The following is a 22,628-nucleotide window of genomic DNA, read 5'->3' as shown; positions in this document are numbered from 1 at the left end:
AGTGAAAGTATTGTACAGTTTAGGGGTTAGGACTTATGTAATATATTTGTGTGTGAGTGTGGGGGGAGGTAGATCAGCTTGAATGTTGTTGATAGGTATTGGGTTCTATCAATTTAACTGTTTGCAAAATTTCTAATTCCCCTACTTATGTGTTGTCTCCAACTGTATCACCCCTCTCCTGACTGGAGTAAACTAACTGATAACAATACTTCTACTTACAGCTATTTTCGCTCATATGTACGGTACATGTAGTTAAATAATTATAGACCTCATTCTGCAAGTTCTGAATGTTCACCCACAGCGGGTAAATCCACCATTCATTGTGATCTTAACTCCGACCCTCCAATGTCCACAGTCTAACCCATCTTTCCCAGTATAATACAGTTTTGCTATTTCCTTTTGCAATACATCCCTCCACTTGACTGTGATGTGTTATGAGGGTCCTGAACCTCCCTATTTGTAACATTTCTGACGATATTGCCCTAAAAATAAATACTTTACAGAAGAGTGTAATGATATTTCACATTGACTGATCGCGTTTTTTCAGATCCAGTAACAATACAGTTTGCAAGCCCATCTGAACCCTGATATTATGACATAACAACCATTCCTGGCATAACAACCATAACGACCATTCCTCCAAAAGCGAGCTGCCAATGGACAGTACCAGAAAACATGTTCTATTGATTCTGTTTCCTCATGGCAGAGTCTGCACAATGCTGACTGTTCAATGCCCCATATATTGAGTATTCTTTTTGTAGAAAGGATTTTATATAATAGCTTAAATTGAAATGAATGCCTGCTCTTTCCATGACATAGACTAACCAGGTGAATCCAAGGGGAAAGGGGGGAGGGGGCCTGTTGCTTGTGTGACATCATTTTACCATCCTTGTTTACAATGTTCTTCATAAATATTATACCCTTCTTGTAAATGTTTTCTAAGGAAGTGGTTGTTTTCTCTATCAGTACAGTGGAGTTCAGCCATATTATTTGCTGTAATATTTGATCTGCCTTTCCTGGAGGATGAAATTGAAACCAACTCTTTATGGCTTATTTTATAAAGGAGGATACTTAAACAGGGATCCATTGTCAATAAACCGAAAATGTACGGTTTTAATCTGCAAAAAGGCAAAGAGCCCACTCTTAAGCATAGGATGGGCCTCTCTTAGTAACCCGTTTGGATTTAGATATCATTTTTGACTAATGAAGGCTGTAAGAGAGAGGTTTAATGCCTTAATATTGAATAGTTTTAACCTTCCAAACTCATGTTCGTTTTATAAATATGCCTGTTTAATTTTATCTGGTTTACAATTCCAAATAACATTTTGTCTTGTGTGATTTGAAAAAGGATTCTCCTGGAGTCAGTAGATCCATGAATAAATATGTAAATTGAGAATGAATCAGAGAATGAATCAGGGTAATCATCCAGTAGGTGGACAGGTAGGGGTTAGGACTTTAGAAACCTGAGGGACTGTATAGAGTGGAAATATGCTATGAAGGGTTATTTTGCTCAATGGACAGAAGTGTTTAGACTGAGATGACTGAACAGCATAGACATAAGTAAGGCTGAGGTAAAGGCATTGACATACTGTAGGGCTAGAGAGCAGGGGAAAGAAAGACTACTCTATGGCCCATCAGCAGGAGCAGCAGGTTAGGGAAGAGGAGAGAGGGATGAGAGAAGAAGGGGGAGGTGACACTACTGCCCTCTGCGGATAGATACCTGTCCTGCACTAATGTCCCAGCACAATGCAATCCCCTCATGACTCCCCCCAGGCAGCAGGCTGGCCACTGGCACTGAAATACTGTTCATGGAAAGTGAAGCTTATAGTGCTCCTCAAAATGATCTCACTGAGAAATTCAGGCAGATGTTCATTTGACACCACTCGGGTTCCCGAGGGGTCTAAGGCACTGCATCTCAGTGCAAGAGGCATCACTATAGTACCTAGTTCGAATCCAGGCTGTATCACATCCGGCCGTGATTGGGAGTCCCATAGGGCAGCGCACAATTGGCCCAGCGTAGTCCGGGTTTGGCCAGAGTAGGCTGTCATTGTAAATAAGAATTTGTACTTAACTGACTTGCCTAGTTAAATATAACAAATTACATAAAAAATGTACTGGGACAATGGGATGTGACAATGCCAGGGACTTTAATCATTTTTCGATTCATTCCCAATGCAGTACATCAGTGCAATTCACTTATTTGCCATATAAAGGACCCTTTCATTTGCTTCCAACTTTCAATGTGAAATTCCTTTACATTTTTTCCAGAGAAATGTTGAAATATAGGCGCTATACAGAGCTCGGATTTGGCATATAATTCTGTCATCTAAGATTATACTCTTTCAAATCTAAAAAGTGACATATTGTAGTTCAGAGTGCAGATGAGTGATGTAATGGCTAATCCTTCTGTACAGCTGAACTGAACCACACACATAACACCTGGTGAAACTCATCTCCCGGTCTGAGCTACATACTAGTGATAGGAGGAAGGGAGCATTCCTAGTTATTGACACAGATAGAAGTGTTGCTACAGCTGAGTGACACTGCCATTTTGAATGAATCCAGTGTGGAGTGCAGATACTGTAGATACCGGTAGACACAGGGGTCAGATAGACACAGATAGATAATGATAGACACAGTGACAGGAGTCAGATAGATCATTGGGTCTCAAAGCTCTCCTTTTCATTTCACTATTTAGTTTTAGCCCTGAACTAGCTCTCCTGATTCACCTACTCATTGGCTTGATGATTAGTTGACAAGTTGAATCAGGTGTGCTTGCTCTGGCATAGATCAAAAACATGGATGGGCTAAGGAGAGGTTTACAGTAGATAGAGAGTGATAGATATGTTCTCACTTGGATCCTGTGGTCCTCAGTGTCTACCACGGTGGCCACTCTGACAAGCATGGGGTTCCTCTTGTCCACCGTCTCCAGCTTCATGAGTGGCAGGAAGGTGTGAGGGGGTTTCTGTAGAGGGAGAGGGGGGTGTGAGGCCGCATGTCATATGTCACTCTGCAGCAGGCAGACAGCCAGCTAGGCTACTCTATTAAATTGTGTTTGAATGTGGATGGGGGGCTGCCACATCGTCTTACGGGCCGAGGATAGAGAGAAACAGCCTCACCCCTTTGAAAGCCCTGGCAGGGGCCGGTGATGAGTTGGTCTCCTCCAGATACTTTCCCCAGGAGAAATCCTTGACACTGGGGTAACCTAGAATAAGGAAAAAGATTGAGGATGTTATTACTATATGCTATATTATGTAGTGAGTGGGCAGGCGGGTAAAGTCCCTTGCGCTTTCTGGTACTCGGAACCATCTGTCTACTCCACAGTGGAATAACATCATTTATAGATCAGATCATCTGTTTGGAAACTTTTCATGTGTTTTTTTACTCTAACACGGAACCCAAACCGGCTGCACCCGTGCGCCATCGTGCATACATTTATTTTGTCCCCCTACACCAAATGCGATCACGACACGCAGGTTAAAATATCAAAACAAACTCTGAACCAATGACATTAATTTGGGGACAGGTCGAAAAGCATTAAACATGTATGGCAATTTAGCTAGCTAGCCTGCACTTGCTAGCTAATTTGTCTTATTTAGCTAGCTTGCTGTTGCTAGCTAATTTGTCCTGGGATATAAACATTGAGTTGTTATTTTACCTGAAATGCACAAGGTCCTCTACTCGAACAATGAATCCACACAAAACGGCCAACCGAATTGTTTCTAGTCATCTCTTCTCCTTCCAGGCTTTTTAATCTTTGAACTTATATGGTGATTGGCATCTACACTTTCATAGTATTACCACAACAACCGGCAAAACACTTTGTCTTTCAATCACCCACGTGGGTATAACCAATGAGGAGATGGCATGTGGGTACCTGCTTCTATTAACCAATGAAGAGATGGGAGAGGCAGGACTTGCAGCGTGATCTGCGTCATAAATAGAAAGGAGTTCTATTTTATCCCTTGGCATCGCAGACGCTCGTTGGCACGCGCGAGCAGTGTGGGTGCAATAATTGAATAACATGGATTTCTACATTTATTTTGCGACGCTCGCACACGCGACGTGTCCAGTCTGGTCAGCATGTTACATGCGGTCTGGTCAGCATCAGTGTCGCAAAATAAATGTAGAAATCGATGTTATTCAATTATTGCACCCACACTGCTCGCGCGTGCTAACGAGCGTCTGCGATGCCAAGGGATAAAATAGAACTCCTTTCTATTTATGACGCAGATCGCGCTGCAAGTCGTGATCGCGTTTGGTGTAGGGGGACAAAATACATTTATGCACAATGGCGCACACGCGCAGCCGGTTTGGGTTCCGTGTATAACTGTATGGTCAGTCATCATTACACACTACATCTTGGTATCTACAGGACAAATAGTGAAAATAATGATTGACAGGAGTTAGTATGTCACCTGGAGGGGTCGTGAGAATCCTGTCGTTGTCTTGACACCAGCCCACTGCGTGGATGTAGGGACTGGTTGCATCACACCTACAGAAGAGCAGGAGAAGGACAGTGGTTAAAATGCCATCAGCTCACCAATGTCAAATTTCCCCCTTTCCTATTGCCTTGGCGGCAGTTAGCCTAGCCATTAAGAGGGAAAGGGAATATCTAGTCAGTTGCACAACTGAATGCATTCAAGCTAAATGTGTCTTCCACATTCAACCCAACCCCTCTGAATCAGAGTTGTGCAACTGACTAGGTATCCGCCTTAATCGATGTCATCAGCACACGAGGAGCAGTTGTTGGGGGTTAACTACCTTGCTCAAGGGCAGAACAGCAGATATTTTTAAACTTGCCAGCTCGGGATTCAAACCTTTCGGTTACTGGCCTAACACTCTTAACCACTAGGCTATCTGCCATTCGGCCAGAAACTGAAAGGTTGGGTTAAATGTGGAACGCATTCAGTTGTGCAACTGACTAGGTATCCCCCTTTCCCTTTCCCCCTGTCTCCATAAACTGTTAAAGACATGAAGTTTATGATGTGAATCCCCACTGTTATGAGTGATTGAATAAGGATCATGTTAATGACTGCGAATACAGACAGAGGAATAGATCAATTGACAATGTGACAGAGTCTGACACACTGTGGCGTGCATTTAGCCATGATGGCATGCTATGCAACATACACTTTGATGTATCGGGACAGTCAGGGTGAGAAAGGACACTTCTCTCACAGCTTCCTAAGAATACCTCTCTGCACGACAAACATCAGTAGGACAACATTCACCCATCACTGAATGATGGAGGGCACATCATTGACCTGATGAGTAGCATTGTTTAGGTGCAACTACAGATATTAATACTGTTATGATGCCGTTATTGCATCGCCATTGCTGGATAAATTGCAAGGGGCTTGCAAATCTGTTTAGTATATTGCAACCCTCCTTACTTGTCCAATAGGCTGTTACTGAAATATCTTTGGAGAGTTAAACTGTTTACTATTTCACCGTGTACTCAACATACTGTAAAGCCAATCCCTATTGTGGTGTGCCAGTATGGAATAATCTCAGTAGTGCAATGGGCTTTTACTAGTCCTGTATTAGTAGACCGATTTATAGATGTCTTCAGCACATGAAACCAAAATAATTTGTATCGCTGCACTCCCCCCTAGTGTCCTACTCTCTGGCCAGGTCAGGGTGGAGCAGAGTGGAGTAGTTTAGCTGCTCTCTGGCCCGAGCTGTGATGTTGGAGTGGCCTGTGACTGGCTGTAACTGGCTGATGTGATACGTAGTGACATCACGTGTGAGAAAGTCATCTCCCTGGATGAGTCTGCTCCTACCTTAGCCGCTCTGGGCTCTACTCTTTCTCTAACTCCTTCTTGAGATTTATTGACGATCATCCATAATTCAACCAATACAAGCTCCTGCATCGTGCAGATTGAAGCTTCCTCCTGGCTGGCAATCTAAATCCACAGCTGGGAGAGGTCAGAGTGGGCACGAATTGACAGTAACGACTGTAACCACACACGCAGTTCTCAGTCAGAAAGTCACACAATGGTGGCAATCAACAAGGGTTGGAGTGATGGAAACCGAGGGGGGAAACGGAAGCATTAAGAAGTGTGAACAAATGCAATACCAATAAAAGGGATAAAAAATAAGACTAATTCATTGTGAGAAAAGTGATGTGTGTGCCAGTGTCAAAATAATCATTCACGGTACAGACATTTTTGTCTTCCAAATCTGAAAGCAATAATGCAGATTCAAGTGATGTAGCATGTTTGCTTGTGTAAAATATAAATAACAAACACTTTGGTAAGAGGCAATGATTTTCTCCTCCCAGACACAAACCTTCTGGTTTAATAATCTAGCACCATCTAGTGCCCAGTTCTGCAACAAGCTAAACCAACACAGACTCCAAAGCAATATGATTATGATAAAGCATCAGTAAACACAAATCACTGCTGGTGATGATACAGTGCTTTGATTTTGAGTACTGAAGGAAATGTAATCACAAAGTTAGACATTACCAGAAGTCATAGCTCTCATCCCAATTATCAAAGTGCACCAGGAATCGACTGTCCACCATGTCTGTTACTGTGGCAACACAGATGAAGGAGGGGTTCTTCTTGTCAATGGCCTCCAGCTTCATCCCAATTCTGAATCCTAAAGGGGTGACAGTCTGGAAAATATACATAGGACGGTTAATCAGAGGCAAAAGTTACTTCATCCATAACCCTACAGATATAGGATCTTCATTTGATCACCCTGTTTGTTGTAGGATAACTTTCGCAATGCAGGACATTTTAAACTTGTAGTGTATTCTGAAGGCTTCTGAGGTTTGTAATTTCCACTTAGAAATGTCAGACTTAAGAAAAAATGTATCAACCCCTACAAAAAAAGTCAATTAATTATAATCCACATAATAATTAAAATTTCCTGTTGCTGCAGGACTATTTTCCTGCTGTAGAAAACCGCACCTGTACTTTAAACCTTTTAAACTGCACATGCATCTGCGTCAAATCTATGTTGAATGGGCTGATGTCAAGTACTGTACTTCAATGAATGCCGTGTAGTCTTAACTAAACAGTTTTACCAAGTGGTGGTAAAACACTACTACTAAAGCAATATGAAAGTGGACACATTGATATTTTGTGTCAGAGAATTTCAGATGGAGCAAATGCTTTTTAAATGGGAGTCATCTGTTGCCGGATGAATGACAACGGGGATGATTGACAAAAAAATGAATGCAACTCATCCGAAAATAGTTTACTTGAGTTGTACTTCTGACGCTCAAAAATGGACAATGATGAATGTCGATTTCATTTGTGTTCATGCATCGGAGTGTGTCCCCGGCCAAATCTAGGTCTGTAGGCTTCTCTTACCGTGTTCTGATTCTCAAACAGGGCCTTGGGAGCTGCCTGGGCTTTGCTCTGTTTGATGTATGACGACCAGCCGAACTCCTCATCCTTCATACCTGTCCATCCATAGAGAAATGGCAAGGATTATACTCACGTTTCCATAAAGAACTGAGGGGAAATTATTTTACTCCTTATTAAATATCACTGGTTAAATTACAGTGCTAGTAATCATTCATAGAAGTCATATATATAAAATCTTTGTGTTCTTTGTGTTTTCAAAATAGTTTAGAACCGTTTTCCAGTTGCCATGGGTAACCTGCTTGCACACCTGCTTGTCAAAGTATACACACTGTAACCATCCCTAAACCATCCCTAAATGACTAGTCTAACCGTTTCAAAATATCCCATCCAAAATGACAAGCAATCCATACGTTTTTATCTTTTCCAGGTGGATATCTGTCAAAGGTAGCATGTCTCTTACCTTTGGGGGGGTGCAGCTTGTGTCCCGTTTTCTCACACCATCCCACAGGGTGGATATCTGCCGAGTTGGAATTCACCCAGAAGTCATAGCAGTCCAAGTTCTTGTCAAAGTGAAGCCGTATTCGGTGTCCTGAAACCTAAACATGGAAGAAGCATTAAGCATCTTCATACCTAACATGGTCATCCTGTGTTTGCTACACAGAGATGAAGTAGCAGAATACTGACCAGAAGTGCACATGATGCCAAAATAGAAAAGTAGACATAACTCAAAACCAAACAAGCATTTATGGTCATATTAATACTGTAATTTGCTAAATGCCATTGCATAGAAACACATACAGTACATGTTAGTGAACACAACTATTGCTTTGCACTGGAACAAGAACAATGACAATGCAGACTTTGCTTCAGATCTTCCCAAAGCTGAAGAAATCCATGCCATGAGTTTAGACTCCTCTAAGAGGGCAGTGATGATGAGTCGAGGTGAGAGGTTACCTCAGCTACAGTGAGCACACAGTACATGGAGGGATGTTCTGGGTCCACACCCTCCAGCCTCATCCCCACCCGGAATCCATTCTTACTCTGGGGGAAGGCCTGGTGCTGAAATGGGACATAATTAGTTTAAAATACATATTCCCAGACTTATGTAGAATAAATAATGAACTTAACAGTGTTGCTGTAGGAAAATAATAATATGATTAATGAGATGAATAAATTAACTCTAAACATGCAGGACACAATGTAAGCCTTGTTGTGAAATTGCATATAAACGCTGAATGACAAGCTGCAAAGGAGAAATAGGAGAAAGATTAGAATGACTCGAAGGAAACAGAGAATGATAATGTGTTAGACCTCAGCTAATAACCAATTCTAGACAGGCCTGGGGGCTGGGGGGTATGATAGCTCACCTCTTTGAACAGTTTAGTGGGGGCAGCGATGGCTTTGTCCTGCTCCAGATAGGAGGCCCAACACCAAGACTTCTTCTTTCCTCCATATGGAACAGCTGCCATAAATAACGATTTGATTGTAACAAGCAATAAATTAAATGACATACAGTTTGTGTGTGTGCAATGGCAGTGATTATATGAATATAGTGATTTGGAAATAGTGAGAAGATTCTGTTCCAAGAGACAGTCCCAAATGGCACCCGATCCTCTATAGAGTGCTCTACCTTTGATCAGGCCCCATAGTGCACTACATAGGGAATAGGGTGCCATTTGGGATACACCCCTCACAGGTGTCCCTTCCACTGCCTGTTTCTACTTACTGTGTCTCAGCAGGGCTGCATCCCCCCTCCGCTTCCTCCTGCCTCGCGGAGCTCCACGCGTCGTCTTCCTGCTGTCTTTCTCCTCCTGTTTGATGCACAAACAGCAGGATTTACACACTAGAACACTATAATATTCAGGAACATTCTAATGAGACTAAGAATACTCACAAATACAGTATAGACTAGAGCAATGTGATATGTTGGTGCAGGCAATCAGGACAGTGTTTATGAGGTAGTATGGAAATCATTCTGAATTTGTGTATACATTGAAATGTTTCCATTTTGAAACATTAATGATAAATCAGAGACTATCAGCGAGTTTTCAGCACCAATCAGGTCACAGAACTTTGTGAGAGGTATTAATTTAGTTACGACACCTCGGGAGTGAAAGACATGTAAGGCTAATGTATCATCCCTCACAATCTTGTGCAATCTGGAGTGATGCAAAAAATGTACAGACTGAGAGCTCTGAAACTATTTGTCTATAGCGTCTTTAAAATCACATAAGCAACATCTACAAAATGTGATGAAATATCAGGAAATATCAGTAAATGTCTTAAAATGTTGGGAGTGATTTAGTAGGTACACAATGTCTGTAAAAGTGAGGGGGGGAGCATGGATAAGAATTCCGGATAACAACATTGGTAAAAAAAACAAAAAGTCCCATATTCCTTGGAGTATAAAGTAATACTGACATAGTCCTCATCATGGTCCTCAGGCAGGACCTCTGTGGTGTCCATCTTGTCAGCTAGGCTCTCCTTGTACTGTTGCAGAGGCCTCTTACAGCTGACCCCCACCACCTCCCCATTGCTCTTAGACTTCAGCTCACTGCAGTGGAAAGAACACAGAGTACCAGTGATTTAGAAACTAGAAGGTTTCTAAAAGGTTATGCAAAAAGGATTATCATTGTTAAAAACTATCGTTTCAGTAATAACAGTAATAACTCAACTCATGTTTCTGTCAAAATATCTAAAGTATGACCAGCTCAATACAGTGTTCATTCACGGCAAATAATTGAAGTCAAAAATGTAAATGAGGACCACATGTATTTCATATTCATAACGCATTGCGCCTACATTGACTTATTCCTGGTGACGGCTGCCTATGAATAACCGGATCATCATCAGCTATAAAATGGGCAAAATAAAAACAAATGTTTTATTTTATTGTAATCTAACTCAAAATGTTTCTAATTAAGTGTAATTAACGATTTATTATAGGATGCAAAGGCAGTATTTTCCTTTCTCTGTTGCCATGGCAGTCGTAAATCCACAGAGGGAATACCACTTTAAGATGTAACGTTCTGTTGGCAGCTTCTCCTCCTATAAGACAATGGATACATGGTGCCCACGGCAATGCAGCACTGGCTCTCTCTCTCTCCAGCTCAGAGCATGCATTAGCATCACCACCAGTCTTTACATTAACTAAATGATCGATCATTCCTGGCTTCCACTCTGCATAGGATGGCTGGCCCCAAAAACATTTTAGGAGGGAGACTCATTTATTTTTTTAAGCATATGAAGGATGTTTATAGTTCTTCATATGAGCAAATTGAGAAAGAGAAAATATGATATCAGTAAAACCTTTTTTTATTCTATATTGGTGTTTCAAAATAATTTGAACATGATAATTTGGCATCAGTGTATGATATCAACATTGACTATGTGAGTCTGTCACCGCTATTATTTCAGTGTATTGTACATAAGGGAAAGTTATTACAAAAGGAATAACCTCAAGAGCTCAATAAACAGCAGTTCAACTACCAGAAAGTAGCATGATATTTTCCCACAGCATCAGGCAGACACTGCAGTTAGGACCAGACCAGACCCCCTGGACCCTAATAAATCTCTAGTCCTCCCCAGCCCACTCACTCCTGCTGGTCCTGCTGCAGACAGCGCTCGCTGCAGTGAAGGCAGTCAGACAGGAAATCCACGGGGGAGCCCTTCCTCTGGCAGCGCACACACACCAGGCCTCTCTGGGCCCACTGACCCTCCTGCCTCTCCTCTTTCACCGCCACACACGCACTGTCTGAGAGGGCTGGGGAGGGAGTGAGAGAGAGAGAGGGAGAGTGAGAGAGAGAAAGAGGGAGAAAGGGAAAGAGAGAGAGTCACAAAGTCATCCTCACCCATCTCCTGTGTGGCTAATGAAACGTTTCTAAACTCAGGGTCAATAAGAACAAGGTAATGGTCAAATACTCCAGTCACCCAAGTCATATGCACCGCAAGCGGTAGCGGAGCGCCAAGTCTGGGACCAAAAGACTCCTTAAGAGCTTTTACCCCGAAGCCATAAGAATGCTGAACAACTAATCAAATGGCCACCCGGACTATTTACATTGACCCCCCCTCCCCCTTTATTTTTACACTGCTGCTACTTGCTGGTTATTTCTATGAATTGTCACTTTACAAATTACCTTGACTAATCTGTACCGCCGCACACTGACTCGGTACCGGTACCCCCTGTATTTAGCCTCAATATTGTTATGGAAATGTTTTGTGTTACTTTTGATTGATTTGATTTATTTTTTACTTTAGTTTATTTAGTAAATGTTTTATTAACTATATTTCTTGAACTGCATTGTTGTTTAAGGGCTTGTAAGTAAGCATTTCACGGTATATACCTGTTGTATTCGGTGCACGTGACAAATACAATTTGATTTGATACCCTATTTGATATTTTTAAACAACAATATAGCCACGAGCTAAACTAACACATGCTGTACATTAAAGGCATTTGAGATCTCAGCTAATCAGAAATGCTCCAATAGATAGCTGACAGCTGACCACTTTTAATAATCATTATTCATCACTTTCTTAGCTTTGAGCTCAATTTAACTAATTCTCATACCTATAAGGTTAGACACAATTATGACAATGTAATATTCTGGAAAATGCATATATCAGAGGTATCCTAAACTAAAAGATGAAAGCATTTTTCAGACAGCACAGTTACCTGATGTAATTATCTGGTGTTGTGAATAGTCATAAAAACAAAGCCACCACTACTGATGTGAAGTCGTTTCTTGAAGATTGTGTATGTGGTATGTGGTAAGGTAGTGAAAACCGTCAGTTAAACATGCCTCCTTGAAAGAGGAAGATGAAAGAGTAAATATATGCACATCCCACCAGGTCAGGTGCTAGAGAGACAGGTGCATATTATGTAAGATCCCAATGGGGATACAAACATTGTACAAGTGTAGGCTTACATCTCACAAATATATCCCTGTTGGGAGCATATCAAAGTTGTGTACATTGAACCATGCCATCTTACCCTCCTGAACAGTGGGCACTGCCCATGTAGTGGTAGCATGAGACTTCTTCACCCTCTCATCATCTCCCTCCTCTGTAAGGACCTCCAAGACTCCAAACTCATTCACCTTAAACTGATAAACATAACACACACACACACGTGAGGAGTAATTATATTTATTATATTTAAATACTGTGATTAGGGCCATGCAACATGGTCAGGAAAAACTAAAACGAATTATGATTTTTACAATTTATGATGTACACAATTATATATAACATTGCATTTGTCATTACAAAAACGGCTCATTTAATTTCATTATAATGTTTCATTTTTCTGCTAGGTATAATACAAATATTTACAGTACCCGTCAAAAGTTTGGACACACCTACTCATTTATGTTTTTACTATTTCTTACATTGTAGAATAATAGTGAAGACTTCAAAACTATGAAATAACCCATATGAATCATGTAGTAACAAATAAAGTGTTAAACAAATTATTCAGAATAGCCACTCTATGCCTTGATGACATCTTTGCACACTCTTGACATTCTCTCAACCAGCACCTGGAATATATTTCAAGTAACAGGTGTGCCTTGTTAAAAGTTCATTTGTGGAATTTCTTTCCTTCTTAATGCGTTTGAGCCAATAAGTTGTGACAAGGTAGGATTGGAATAAGAAGATAGCCCTGTTTGGTAAAAGACCAAGCCCATATTATGACAAGAAAAACTCAAATAGGCACAGTGAAATGACAGTCCATCATTATTTTAAGACATGAAGGTCAGTCAATCCAGATATTTCAAGAACTTTGAATGTTTCTTCAAGTGCAGTCGCAAAAAACATCAACCGCTATGATGACACAGTCTCTAATGAGGACCACCACGGGAAAGGAAGACACAGAGTTACCTCTGCTGCAGATGATAAGTTCATTAGAGTTACCAGCCTCAGAAATGCAGCCCAAATAAATGTTTCACAGAGGTCAAGAAACAGACACATCTCAACATCAACTGTTCAGAGGAGACTGCGTGAATCAGGCCTTCATGGTCGAATTGCTGCAAAGAAACCACCACTATAGGACACCAATATGAAGAAAAGACTTGCTTGGACCAAGAAACACAAGCAATGGACATTAGACTGGTGGAGTCCAAATGTGAGATTTTTAGTTCCAACCGCCGTGTCTTTGTGAGACGCAGAGTAGATGAACAGATGATCTCTGCATGTGTGGTTCCCACCGTGAAGCATGGAGGAGGTGTGATGGTGCTTTGCTGGTGATTTATTTCAAATTCAAGGCACACTTAACCAGCATGGCTACTACAGCATTCTGCAGCGATACACAATCCCATCTGGTTTGAGCTTAGTGGGACTATCATTTTTTTTATCAGGACAATGACCCAACACACCTCCAGGCTGTGTAAGGGTTATTTGACAAAGAAGGACAGTGATGGAGTGCTGCATCAGTTGACCTGGCCTCCACAAGCACCTGACCTCAACCCAATTGAGATGGTTTGGGATAAGTTGAACCGCAGAGTGGAGGTTAAGCTTCCAACAAGTGCTCAGCATATGTGGGAACTCCTTCAAGATGGTTGGAAAAGCATTCCAGGTGAAGCTGGTTGAGAGAATGCCAAGAGTGTGCAACGCTTTCAATGTAGAAAATAGTCCAAATAAAGCAAAACCCTTGAATGAGTAGGTGTGCCCAAACATTTGACTGGTACTATATATATATGTATATGACAATATTGAACCTTTTTGGCTATTGTGCTGATCTGTACCTTTAGCTCACTCCCAGGTAAGGTCCCAACACCCTCACTCCAGTCCATGGCACCATACACATCAAAATCAGGGGTTACTGCATTTGTGATGTTTGTAGACTCATCCATATTAAAAATGGTGATATCTGAAATAGACAATGATAGATGAAGCCAAGCCAGACAATTAATAATGCACTGCATAATAAATATGTCATAGGCCTACTAAATCTACATAAACTGACTTTATAAGGCTTTTTATAACATTAGCTAACTAAAGTGCAACTCAAATGAAATGAAGAAAAACAAAGTGACGTTCAACAGAGCCGATTGGCAACAATGTTTCAATAATATTTCACAGAGCTGGCTTGCAACAATATTTCACTATTGTCGAAACAGCGGAAGCCATGTGATTGGAACTCGATGACGTGCATCAACCACTAGAGGTCATTGCTGACAACATTAAGACGACTGCGTTTGAAACTTTCAGACCCTATTCAACAATGAAATCACTGAACAAAAAATCGAGACGAAAATGTCTCATGTATTTTATAGAAAATATGAATTATTGATAGTTTATGCAATATGATGCATCAATATTGCCGTCTTTCAAATACAATTCCTGACATTGGGGTAGGGTATTGGCTATAATTTATGTTTTATGTATGCGCCTATAAGCTATAGGCATTCAGGCAGTTACAGTAGCCTATATCAACAGCAAATCGTTGACAGTCATTTCTGAAATTGCAATATGAAAGTAACTTCAAATTGACGCAAGCATATAATTTAATTTACAACCCAAACTATTTGAAGGATTACTCCTATCTGCTAAGCGTCAAAATTGCATCGTTGCGGGAATACTTTTTTGAATGATCCAAAAATATTATTACAAAGGAAAATTCCGCATGTTGACTGTGCACATATTATTCTCCATGTGTGTTAGATTTTATCATCAGATGCTCACTACCGGTTGTGAGCGTTATTCATATTTATTTCGAGCTCTTTGAGTCAAATAGTTTTTATTACGAGTGGGGTTAAATTATTCGGTTGGGCGCAACCAGTTCGCATTTCCTTTGTATTCCAACTAGGAGTGTTACAGGTATGTAGCGATGTCCCTTAGCAAGACGCCCAACATGCATTGTATCAGATCTAAACACTTTTCTTTGCTCTGATACTATTTAATGTGTTTTAAAGGCAGTTTCCCAAAATGGCGGAGCTGGAATATACTCTATATAATTCTCACCGGCAGGCCTGCAGACTCGTTGCACTACAACAAAAATAATATTTAACTGCCTTGACAGCTTTTTGGAAGGAAATGGTGATATAAATATTTTAGTCCAAATCGCTTGTCAAGCGCACAGTTCCTCCTTTCCACATCCATAACCGGGAATTACACTGAAGCGCATTATTCTTGAAAGAGTACAATATACCATTATTATATACGTCTCCAAGAGACAAGAAATGTAGCGCAACATATTTTCTATCGATTGCAGTAATTTTCAACGCAACTTTTGTTACAATTTTAGAACGCAATAGATTAACGCTTTACATTGAACCTCTTCCTGGCTGATATTATTGATGACACGTCCAGTCGTTTTGTACTTTATTGCTAAGTTTTGGTCAAATTCCGTCGCAATGAACCTCTCACGAAAGTATTAGACTACACAATAGATCACTAATTACAATAAGACATAATTTCCTGCATTAACTGTTTTATCGTAAAGTACATTTGTTTTAATTTGTCTGTTTCTTACCCAAATTCTCCCACGAGTACTGACAAATTGCCCAGGCAGCCGTCAATGCGCATGAGCGTGGCTCTGAGCGAGTGCTTGCAGTGAGTGCCCCAGCTAGACTGAAGAACACATGATGGCAATATCGAAAGTTTTAGCTGGTTGAGTAACAAAATATTTATAGATTTAACCATTATTTGTCGCATAACGTTGCCATCGAAATAAAAGCACCAGCAAATGATTATTGATGCGTTGTGGATATTTGGAGAATGAAATATGCGATAATGGGAATACAAGAGCACGAATACCATGTTACTAAAAATACAACCCAGTGTGCTTGTCGACAGTGAAACGGGGTGACTTGCGAAATAGCACAAAGAACGTCAGAAAACGTTTCACTACCGACATTGTGTTGTATAGTACGTAGTGCGCCATCAACACATTTTCAATTTTGTGCTTAGGTTTATAGTACGCAGCAAGCTCGTTTTCGTTGCATTTGATATACTAAAATGAATCTGTGCTTGTGAGTCCTGTGCAAGAAACCATGCAAATATTGATGTACAACGTTTCTTTATGTCATGCTATAGTTCCATTACTATGAACTAATTGGCTCAACTTGATGTAATGACATCACAATGAAAAACACTAATAGGCTATATCCATGGCCTACTTTTTAATTCAAATACCTTTATTGGACTTCTAGTTAGTTTATCTAGAGTTGTTTCAGTGAAAGTAGCAGTACATAATAGAATACATAACGTTAGAGTAAAATACATTATGTAGGACTTTCATCAGTAATGGCTGTCTAGAGACAAATGTACTGTAACTATCTGTGCAGATTTGTAGTCAATCATGCTTATCATTACCAATGCATTCAGTCATAAACAAAATGTATGATCATGAGTATGACTACTTTTTCTATAAAATCTTTCATGCTTTGTCATCAGATTATTATGGACTGCTCTGTGAGAGCATGTCTGGCTAATGCATACTGGATTGGGTGTTACTGCTGTTGCATATCACCATAGTGTACATTTAATTTGTTACTTATGGAGCTCAATTTCAATTCATGGAATGTGCATATTGGAATGGCATGCGGGCAAAGATTTCATTGGGAGCCCTTTCTTGCATATGACTGAGTATTTAACTGAAGACATGCTTTGTGTTGGTGATCTGTCTCTTCTCTAATGCTTGATTGGCGTCACCGCACAATCCACTCACTGTATAGAACATTAGTGATTAGTGAGTTACAGTGTCACTAATTCGCTAAAAAGAAAAGAAGCTCAAATGATGCTGTGCTGATGATGCTGTGCTGAGGGTGATTGTCAAAGACACACTGAAGACTGGGTTTATGACTGGGATAATGATTTAAGTGCTTAGGACTTGTTTGCTTTTCCTCAAAGTTCTGTCATGGTTTTAACAACTGTCGCAGGAGCCTGTTCAATCTCTCAACTCTAAACATTCAAGAATATGTTCAGTTTTACAGAGATCATATATAGTAGGACACACACACACACACACACACACACATACAGCAGATTCTCCAGTGTTAAATCAACACTGTAGAGTGTTACATTTAACATTGTTCCAGTGTCTATACAGTCCACACTTTTCAGTGTTAAATTAACACATTGCTAAGTGTAAAGTCTTATTTCCCAGTGTGCCTTTCCTATTGATTGAATTGTAGAGTTTTACAACCCATGACTGTATTTGTTAGTGACAGTGACATGGTTGTTGCATTCATTCATTTTCAGTCCTATGGACCTCACCAAGTGAGATCCTGAGTGAATATGTTATCATTAAACTGTAATTATTTAAGACAATACAATACATATTTCATAACGCCTTATTTTGAGGGCCTAGTTGTAACCTAATACAGTGACCTGAAACTCATGCTGGCTTGCAAAGTGATCTGTAATTCCTATTGGAATACAGCTGGATTGGGAATATCCAACATTTGGAATTTGTATTCGCCTGGAACCTGTATTCAGAATGACTGCCTGGATTGGGAAGACTAAAATATGAGACCACCTAAAGCATCTAAACTGGAACAACCATTTCAGTAACCGGTGGGATAAGTCCAAGTAACAGATTTAGAAAAATGTTGTTTATATTTGAGTAGCATAAGACTAATAAATAAATCAATATACATGAAAAGCATAGATATTGAATCAAACTGTTCTAAAAAACAACTTGCAATAGAGCTCAACTCTGGTTATTAATGCCAACACTCTGGTTATTTTATACCAATGAGTGTTAAATTAACACTTACAGAGTTAACTTCACTCCTGAATCAACCATAGAAAAGTTACACTGAAAAATCTACACTAGGTAACACTGGCCAATTTGCTGTGCAGTATTCTGTTGATCAACTGGCCAGAGAAGCAGAGAATTCCACTGTTCTAAAGAAGTGTGTGACCTATTTACATTTAATTTACTCAGAGTCATGTCTGGCTTTCCTCCTGGTGCTCCAGCAGCTGTTACAGTATATACACCCCAACAGGCCAACATCACATATTAATATCTTTAAAAATAATACCGTCCAGTGAATATGTATGCAGTGACATCACAGTGATGTGAAGAGAGGTTGGTTGTCACCCCACTCAGGTGTATTTCTCGCCACCGAGTGTTGGTGATGCTGTAGAAGTGGTCTGGGCCTTGGGGAGTGCTTTATCCAGCCTGGATTGAGACAGGAAGCTTTTTGCGTGTGTGTAATCCCATTAACCATTAAGACCAGCCCTCATCCCCTGGTGTGTTTGCTCTACTGTAGGCGGCCTTGTAGCGTCTCAACTGATAAAAGAAAAGGCGGCCATTCATGTTGTTGGACTACTGTTGCAGGTGTTGTGGGTATTGTGGGTCTACTCTGAAGCGCTATGGCCCAACATCAGTCAAGATCAAGACCAACGTCAGTGAAACATGGGTAAAGACCTTGGACTTCAGTTTTGGATACCACAGGAAATGTAGTAGTAGAGAACTACAGGAGGTGTACATGTTTACCAGTGTCTACTTAGTGTGGCACTGTGTACATAGTTCATGTGCTGCTGTAGTTTTGGCAACACAGCTCACTATTCAAGTTAGAGCATTTGGTATAGAATTCTAATACCTTTCAATGAAATGACTGAACGTATCTGAGTTCAGTTTATGCAAGTATTTCAGTCCGAAACTTTCTAAATGGCCTTTATTTTTTGTAGATTTGTGGCAACAGCAATGATCAAATGAATCCATATTATTATGGATCATATTTGAGGTTTTATTAAGAATGAGCATCTGACATTTTGAGGGTCTTGTGTGACGGAGTCTGATGTGATGTTATGTATTACAGATTGTTCTCCAGAACTTGCTGATGTGCATAATATCCTTCTATGCTGTTTACTACATAGTGGTCAGTCTCTGCATTGGTATTCTCAGGTGAGTCTAAAATAATAGATATTTTGCACAATATTCAAATGAAGTATATCCTGTCTTTCATATAGTTTCATTGTCATATGTTGTGGTACATGATTGACGTGTACTTCCTGTCTCATGAACACAGAAACTATCCACAAAAAAATGCACAGTGTCTGCATGGAACCCTCATTCTGGTTTCTGCCAAAAAGCATCACAATATGTCTCCAGTGCTACCTCACACATTTACTGTAACTACAGTTAACAGCAAATGTACCATTTATGACCCAAGTTTCTCATTATTCATCATCTCTGCAGGGTACATGAGGTTGACAGCCTTTTAGCACCCTTTGACTACACAACACAGCCATCATGGCAAAGTCCAAAATACCTAGGTGAGTTGATCGAAGACTCTGCTCTATTCTTGTTATTCAGTAGTTAGCAACATCCCTTTTTTAGATAGACTACCTTGAATTCTGTGTGTTCATGTTGGTAAGCATTTTGGCTGAGGTGTGTAGTTTTGTATTTCCTGCATAGTGACAGTGATCTCCATGGAGCTGACCTATCTTTTGGGAGGCCTGATATTTGCGTGGATTGTCGAGGAGTGGGTGTGGGACTACGCCATCACAGTCACACTAATCCACATCGGTCTGACGGTAGCAGGTAAGCAGCAAGAGAGCCATTTTTACAAGTATGTACATATGGTCTAATCACTGCCTTGTGTATATGCAGCGGTCTACTTTGTGTTTAAATCTGTGTCAAGCACCATGCTTCAAGAGTCCCTCTTTTTATTGGTTAACATCAATTAATGTCGCTACTGAATAGCAACCAGTCCTATAGTGTGATGGCGTCTGTCTGTCTGGTTCTGTCTGGTGCTGCCTGTGCTCTCCTGTAAAGACAGGTTTGATAATAGCAAACACATCAATGACTCCACATGAATCTACTTCCCACCTGAGATACACTTTTTAGTAGATGTTTTAGTACCAGTTTCAGTATCTGCTAATGAATTAGATTAAAAATAACTAGGATTTCAATTGCTAGGATTTCAATCTACAGTAGGTTATGTTATGCAAGGTTGTAAGGCCACTTTAGTATAAACAGGCTTGTCAGAAGAACATCATGATCATACAGTTTCACAAGCTGACAGAAAGCTTGATTTGATGTATTAGTTTATTTGATGTGGTTGAATATGTGTCATATACAATTAATATCCTGTCTGTTTCTTTCATCCAGTTATGTCTGATTTCCCGTCAACAGAACATTATTGGATTGCCCTTGGTAAGGAATCATACTTGATTTCAGGCCATTTGGAGCCAATAAAAACATGATTTGTTGTTATATACACAGTATTTTGATCATCACATTAATTAGTCGACTTACATTTATTTTGCAAGTGATTCAATACTTGATGCATTCAAATAGGTCTATCCTTTAAATCCACTTGTGTCACAGGTTCTGGATTGGTGATGATGATTTTTGGAGGCCAACTTGTAGCATATAAGCTCTTCAGGAATAATTTTGTGTATCCGGATGAGCTCCAACATTTCTAAGAAAAACATTTAGCTTTTCTTCTACAAAATGATGAAGGGTCAAATATTTTTTTATATTCCTTTTTTTGTACTACACAACTTTGGTACTCTGTAAATCCACACATTATATTTTGCAATTAAAGGTTGCTTGGAAGGAAAAGCTGAGAATATTGGGCGGCAGGGTAGCCTAGTGGTTAGAGCATTGGACTAGTAACCGAAAGGTTGCAAGTTCAAATCCCTGAGCTGACAAATCTGTTGTTCTGCCCCTGAACAGACAGACTTGCAACCTTTTGGTTACTAGTCCAAAATATAAGGCCGTCATTGAAAATAAAAATGTGTTCTTAACTTGCAGAGTTAAATAAAGGTTTAAAAAAATGATATATTAAACACTTCTTGCCAACAATGTTTTTGTGTATCTTGTTCATATCCTCCTCCATGCCATTGGAAATAATAAGGAATTACTCTTTTTAGAGATGGAATAAACACAAGTGTTATTGCTATGTTATTAATGTAACAAAGTGTTATTACTGTGTTATTACTGTAACAAAGTGTTATTACTGTAACAAAGTGATATTACTGTGTTATTACTGTAACGACGTGTTATTACTGTGTTATTACTGTAACAAAGTGATATTACTGTGTTATTACTGTAACAAAGTGTTATTACTGTAACAAAGTGATATTACTGTGTTATTACTGTAACAACGTGTTATTACTGTGTTATTACTGTAACAAAGTGAAATTACTGTGTTATTACTGTAACGACGTGTTATTACTGTGTTATTACTGTAACAAAGTGTTATTACTGTAACAAAGTGATATTACTGTGTTATTACTGTAACAAACTTTTATTACTGTAGCAAACTGTTATTACTGCATTATTTCTCTAACAACGTGGTATTACTTATATCAAAGTGTTATTACTGTTATTACTGTAACAAAGTGTTATTACTGTGCTATTACTGTAACAAAGCGTTATTAAATTGACATTTTAGTAATTTAGCAGACACTCTTATCCAGAGCGACTTACAGGAGCAATTAGGGTTAAAACAAAGTGGTATTAGTGTCTTATAACACATTACCTAATTAAAACACTAAGGAACCTTAGGGATAGCACAGTGGTGATTGTTATTTAGCCTGAGCATCTGTTGTCTGTTAAAGCCCTTGGGATTAAGAATGCTTAGAATTACTGAGGCAGTAGCGAGCAGTCAGTCAGTCGCTCCTCCTTACTATTTTGAATGGTGTCATTTCAGTACTGAAGCGCACATCCACCTCTTGAACAGGTCAGTCTGCTGATCATTACAGTCTGCAATACTGACCCTAGTCACTGTTGTAATCCCAGTGACCCCATATTTACACAGACACACCCCAGACAGTGAAGTAAATCAAATACTCAACTAAAATAATTAAAAAGCTACAACAGGAAGTATATCTACCCATAATATGTTAGTAATTTAGCAGTCACTCTTATCCAGAGTCACTCCATTCTTGTACCTGCAAGTGTAGATTTGACCTTGGTAAGAGCTTTGCTCAGATCATAGTGTCCACACCTTTCCAGATGGATTGACAGAGGGCGTTATTAATCTAATATCAAATTTATATAAGGGTTAAAGTCTTAAGTAACATGCCAAGAATATAAATGTTTCTGTTTAGTGAATTGACACAAGGTTTTGTTATATTTTATTTATTTATTTATTTTTATTTCACCTTTATTTAACCAGGTAGGCAAGTTGAGAACAAGTTCTCATTTACAATTGCGACCTGGAAATATATATATGCCTACTTGTATTTCAAACACTTGATCAGAGTAATAGTAGTATTAGTAGTACTTTTTAGGATCCCCAGTTAGCTGCTGCTGAGGCAGCGGATACTCTTCCTGATGTCCAAACAGGAATCAAAACATAACAAATAAAATACATAATATACATAATACACAGTACA

The 22,628-nt window shown here is 39.7% G+C and overlaps 2 protein-coding genes across 3 annotated transcripts in view; one reads left to right on the top strand and one right to left on the bottom strand.

The window, feature by feature from the left end:
* LOC109900697 (lethal(3)malignant brain tumor-like protein 3) overlaps window positions 1–15,891 on the bottom strand; it is a 41,914-nt gene extending 26,023 nt beyond the window's left edge. For both annotated transcript variants that reach the window (XM_020496442.2, XM_020496443.2), the window contains exons 1-14: window positions 15,799–15,891; window positions 14,069–14,193; window positions 12,319–12,430; window positions 10,923–11,088; window positions 9,747–9,879; window positions 9,052–9,136; window positions 8,693–8,787; window positions 8,280–8,384; window positions 7,786–7,921; window positions 7,329–7,420; window positions 6,474–6,625; window positions 4,419–4,495; window positions 3,120–3,205; window positions 2,855–2,965 (exon numbers count right to left, since the gene is read on the bottom strand). In XM_020496442.2, the coding sequence (XP_020352031.1) occupies window positions 2,855–2,965; window positions 3,120–3,205; window positions 4,419–4,495; window positions 6,474–6,625; window positions 7,329–7,420; window positions 7,786–7,921; window positions 8,280–8,384; window positions 8,693–8,787; window positions 9,052–9,136; window positions 9,747–9,879; window positions 10,923–11,088; window positions 12,319–12,430; window positions 14,069–14,176 (1,458 nt within the window). In that variant the 5' untranslated portion in view covers window positions 14,177–14,193; window positions 15,799–15,891. The remainder of the gene's footprint in view (window positions 1–2,854; window positions 2,966–3,119; window positions 3,206–4,418; window positions 4,496–6,473; window positions 6,626–7,328; window positions 7,421–7,785; window positions 7,922–8,279; window positions 8,385–8,692; window positions 8,788–9,051; window positions 9,137–9,746; window positions 9,880–10,922; window positions 11,089–12,318; window positions 12,431–14,068; window positions 14,194–15,798) is intronic.
* A 2,586-nt stretch (window positions 15,892–18,477) lies between these two features.
* tmem244 (transmembrane protein 244) lies at window positions 18,478–21,794 on the top strand. The gene is made up of 6 exons (XM_020497386.2): window positions 18,478–18,694; window positions 19,097–19,182; window positions 19,477–19,553; window positions 19,696–19,821; window positions 20,392–20,436; window positions 20,611–21,794. Exons 1-6 carry the CDS (start codon window positions 18,590–18,592, stop codon window positions 20,706–20,708), a joined length of 537 nt encoding a protein of 178 aa, XP_020352975.1. The 5' UTR covers window positions 18,478–18,589; the 3' UTR covers window positions 20,709–21,794.
* The last annotated feature ends 834 nt before the right edge of the window (window positions 21,795–22,628 follow it).

This window comes from Oncorhynchus kisutch, linkage group LG12 (genome assembly GCF_002021735.2).
Source record: "Oncorhynchus kisutch isolate 150728-3 linkage group LG12, Okis_V2, whole genome shotgun sequence".
NCBI lineage: Eukaryota > Metazoa > Chordata > Actinopteri > Salmoniformes > Salmonidae > Oncorhynchus > Oncorhynchus kisutch.
Note: the sequence above shows the minus strand (reverse complement) of the source record. Positions and strands in the feature narration are given on the sequence as shown.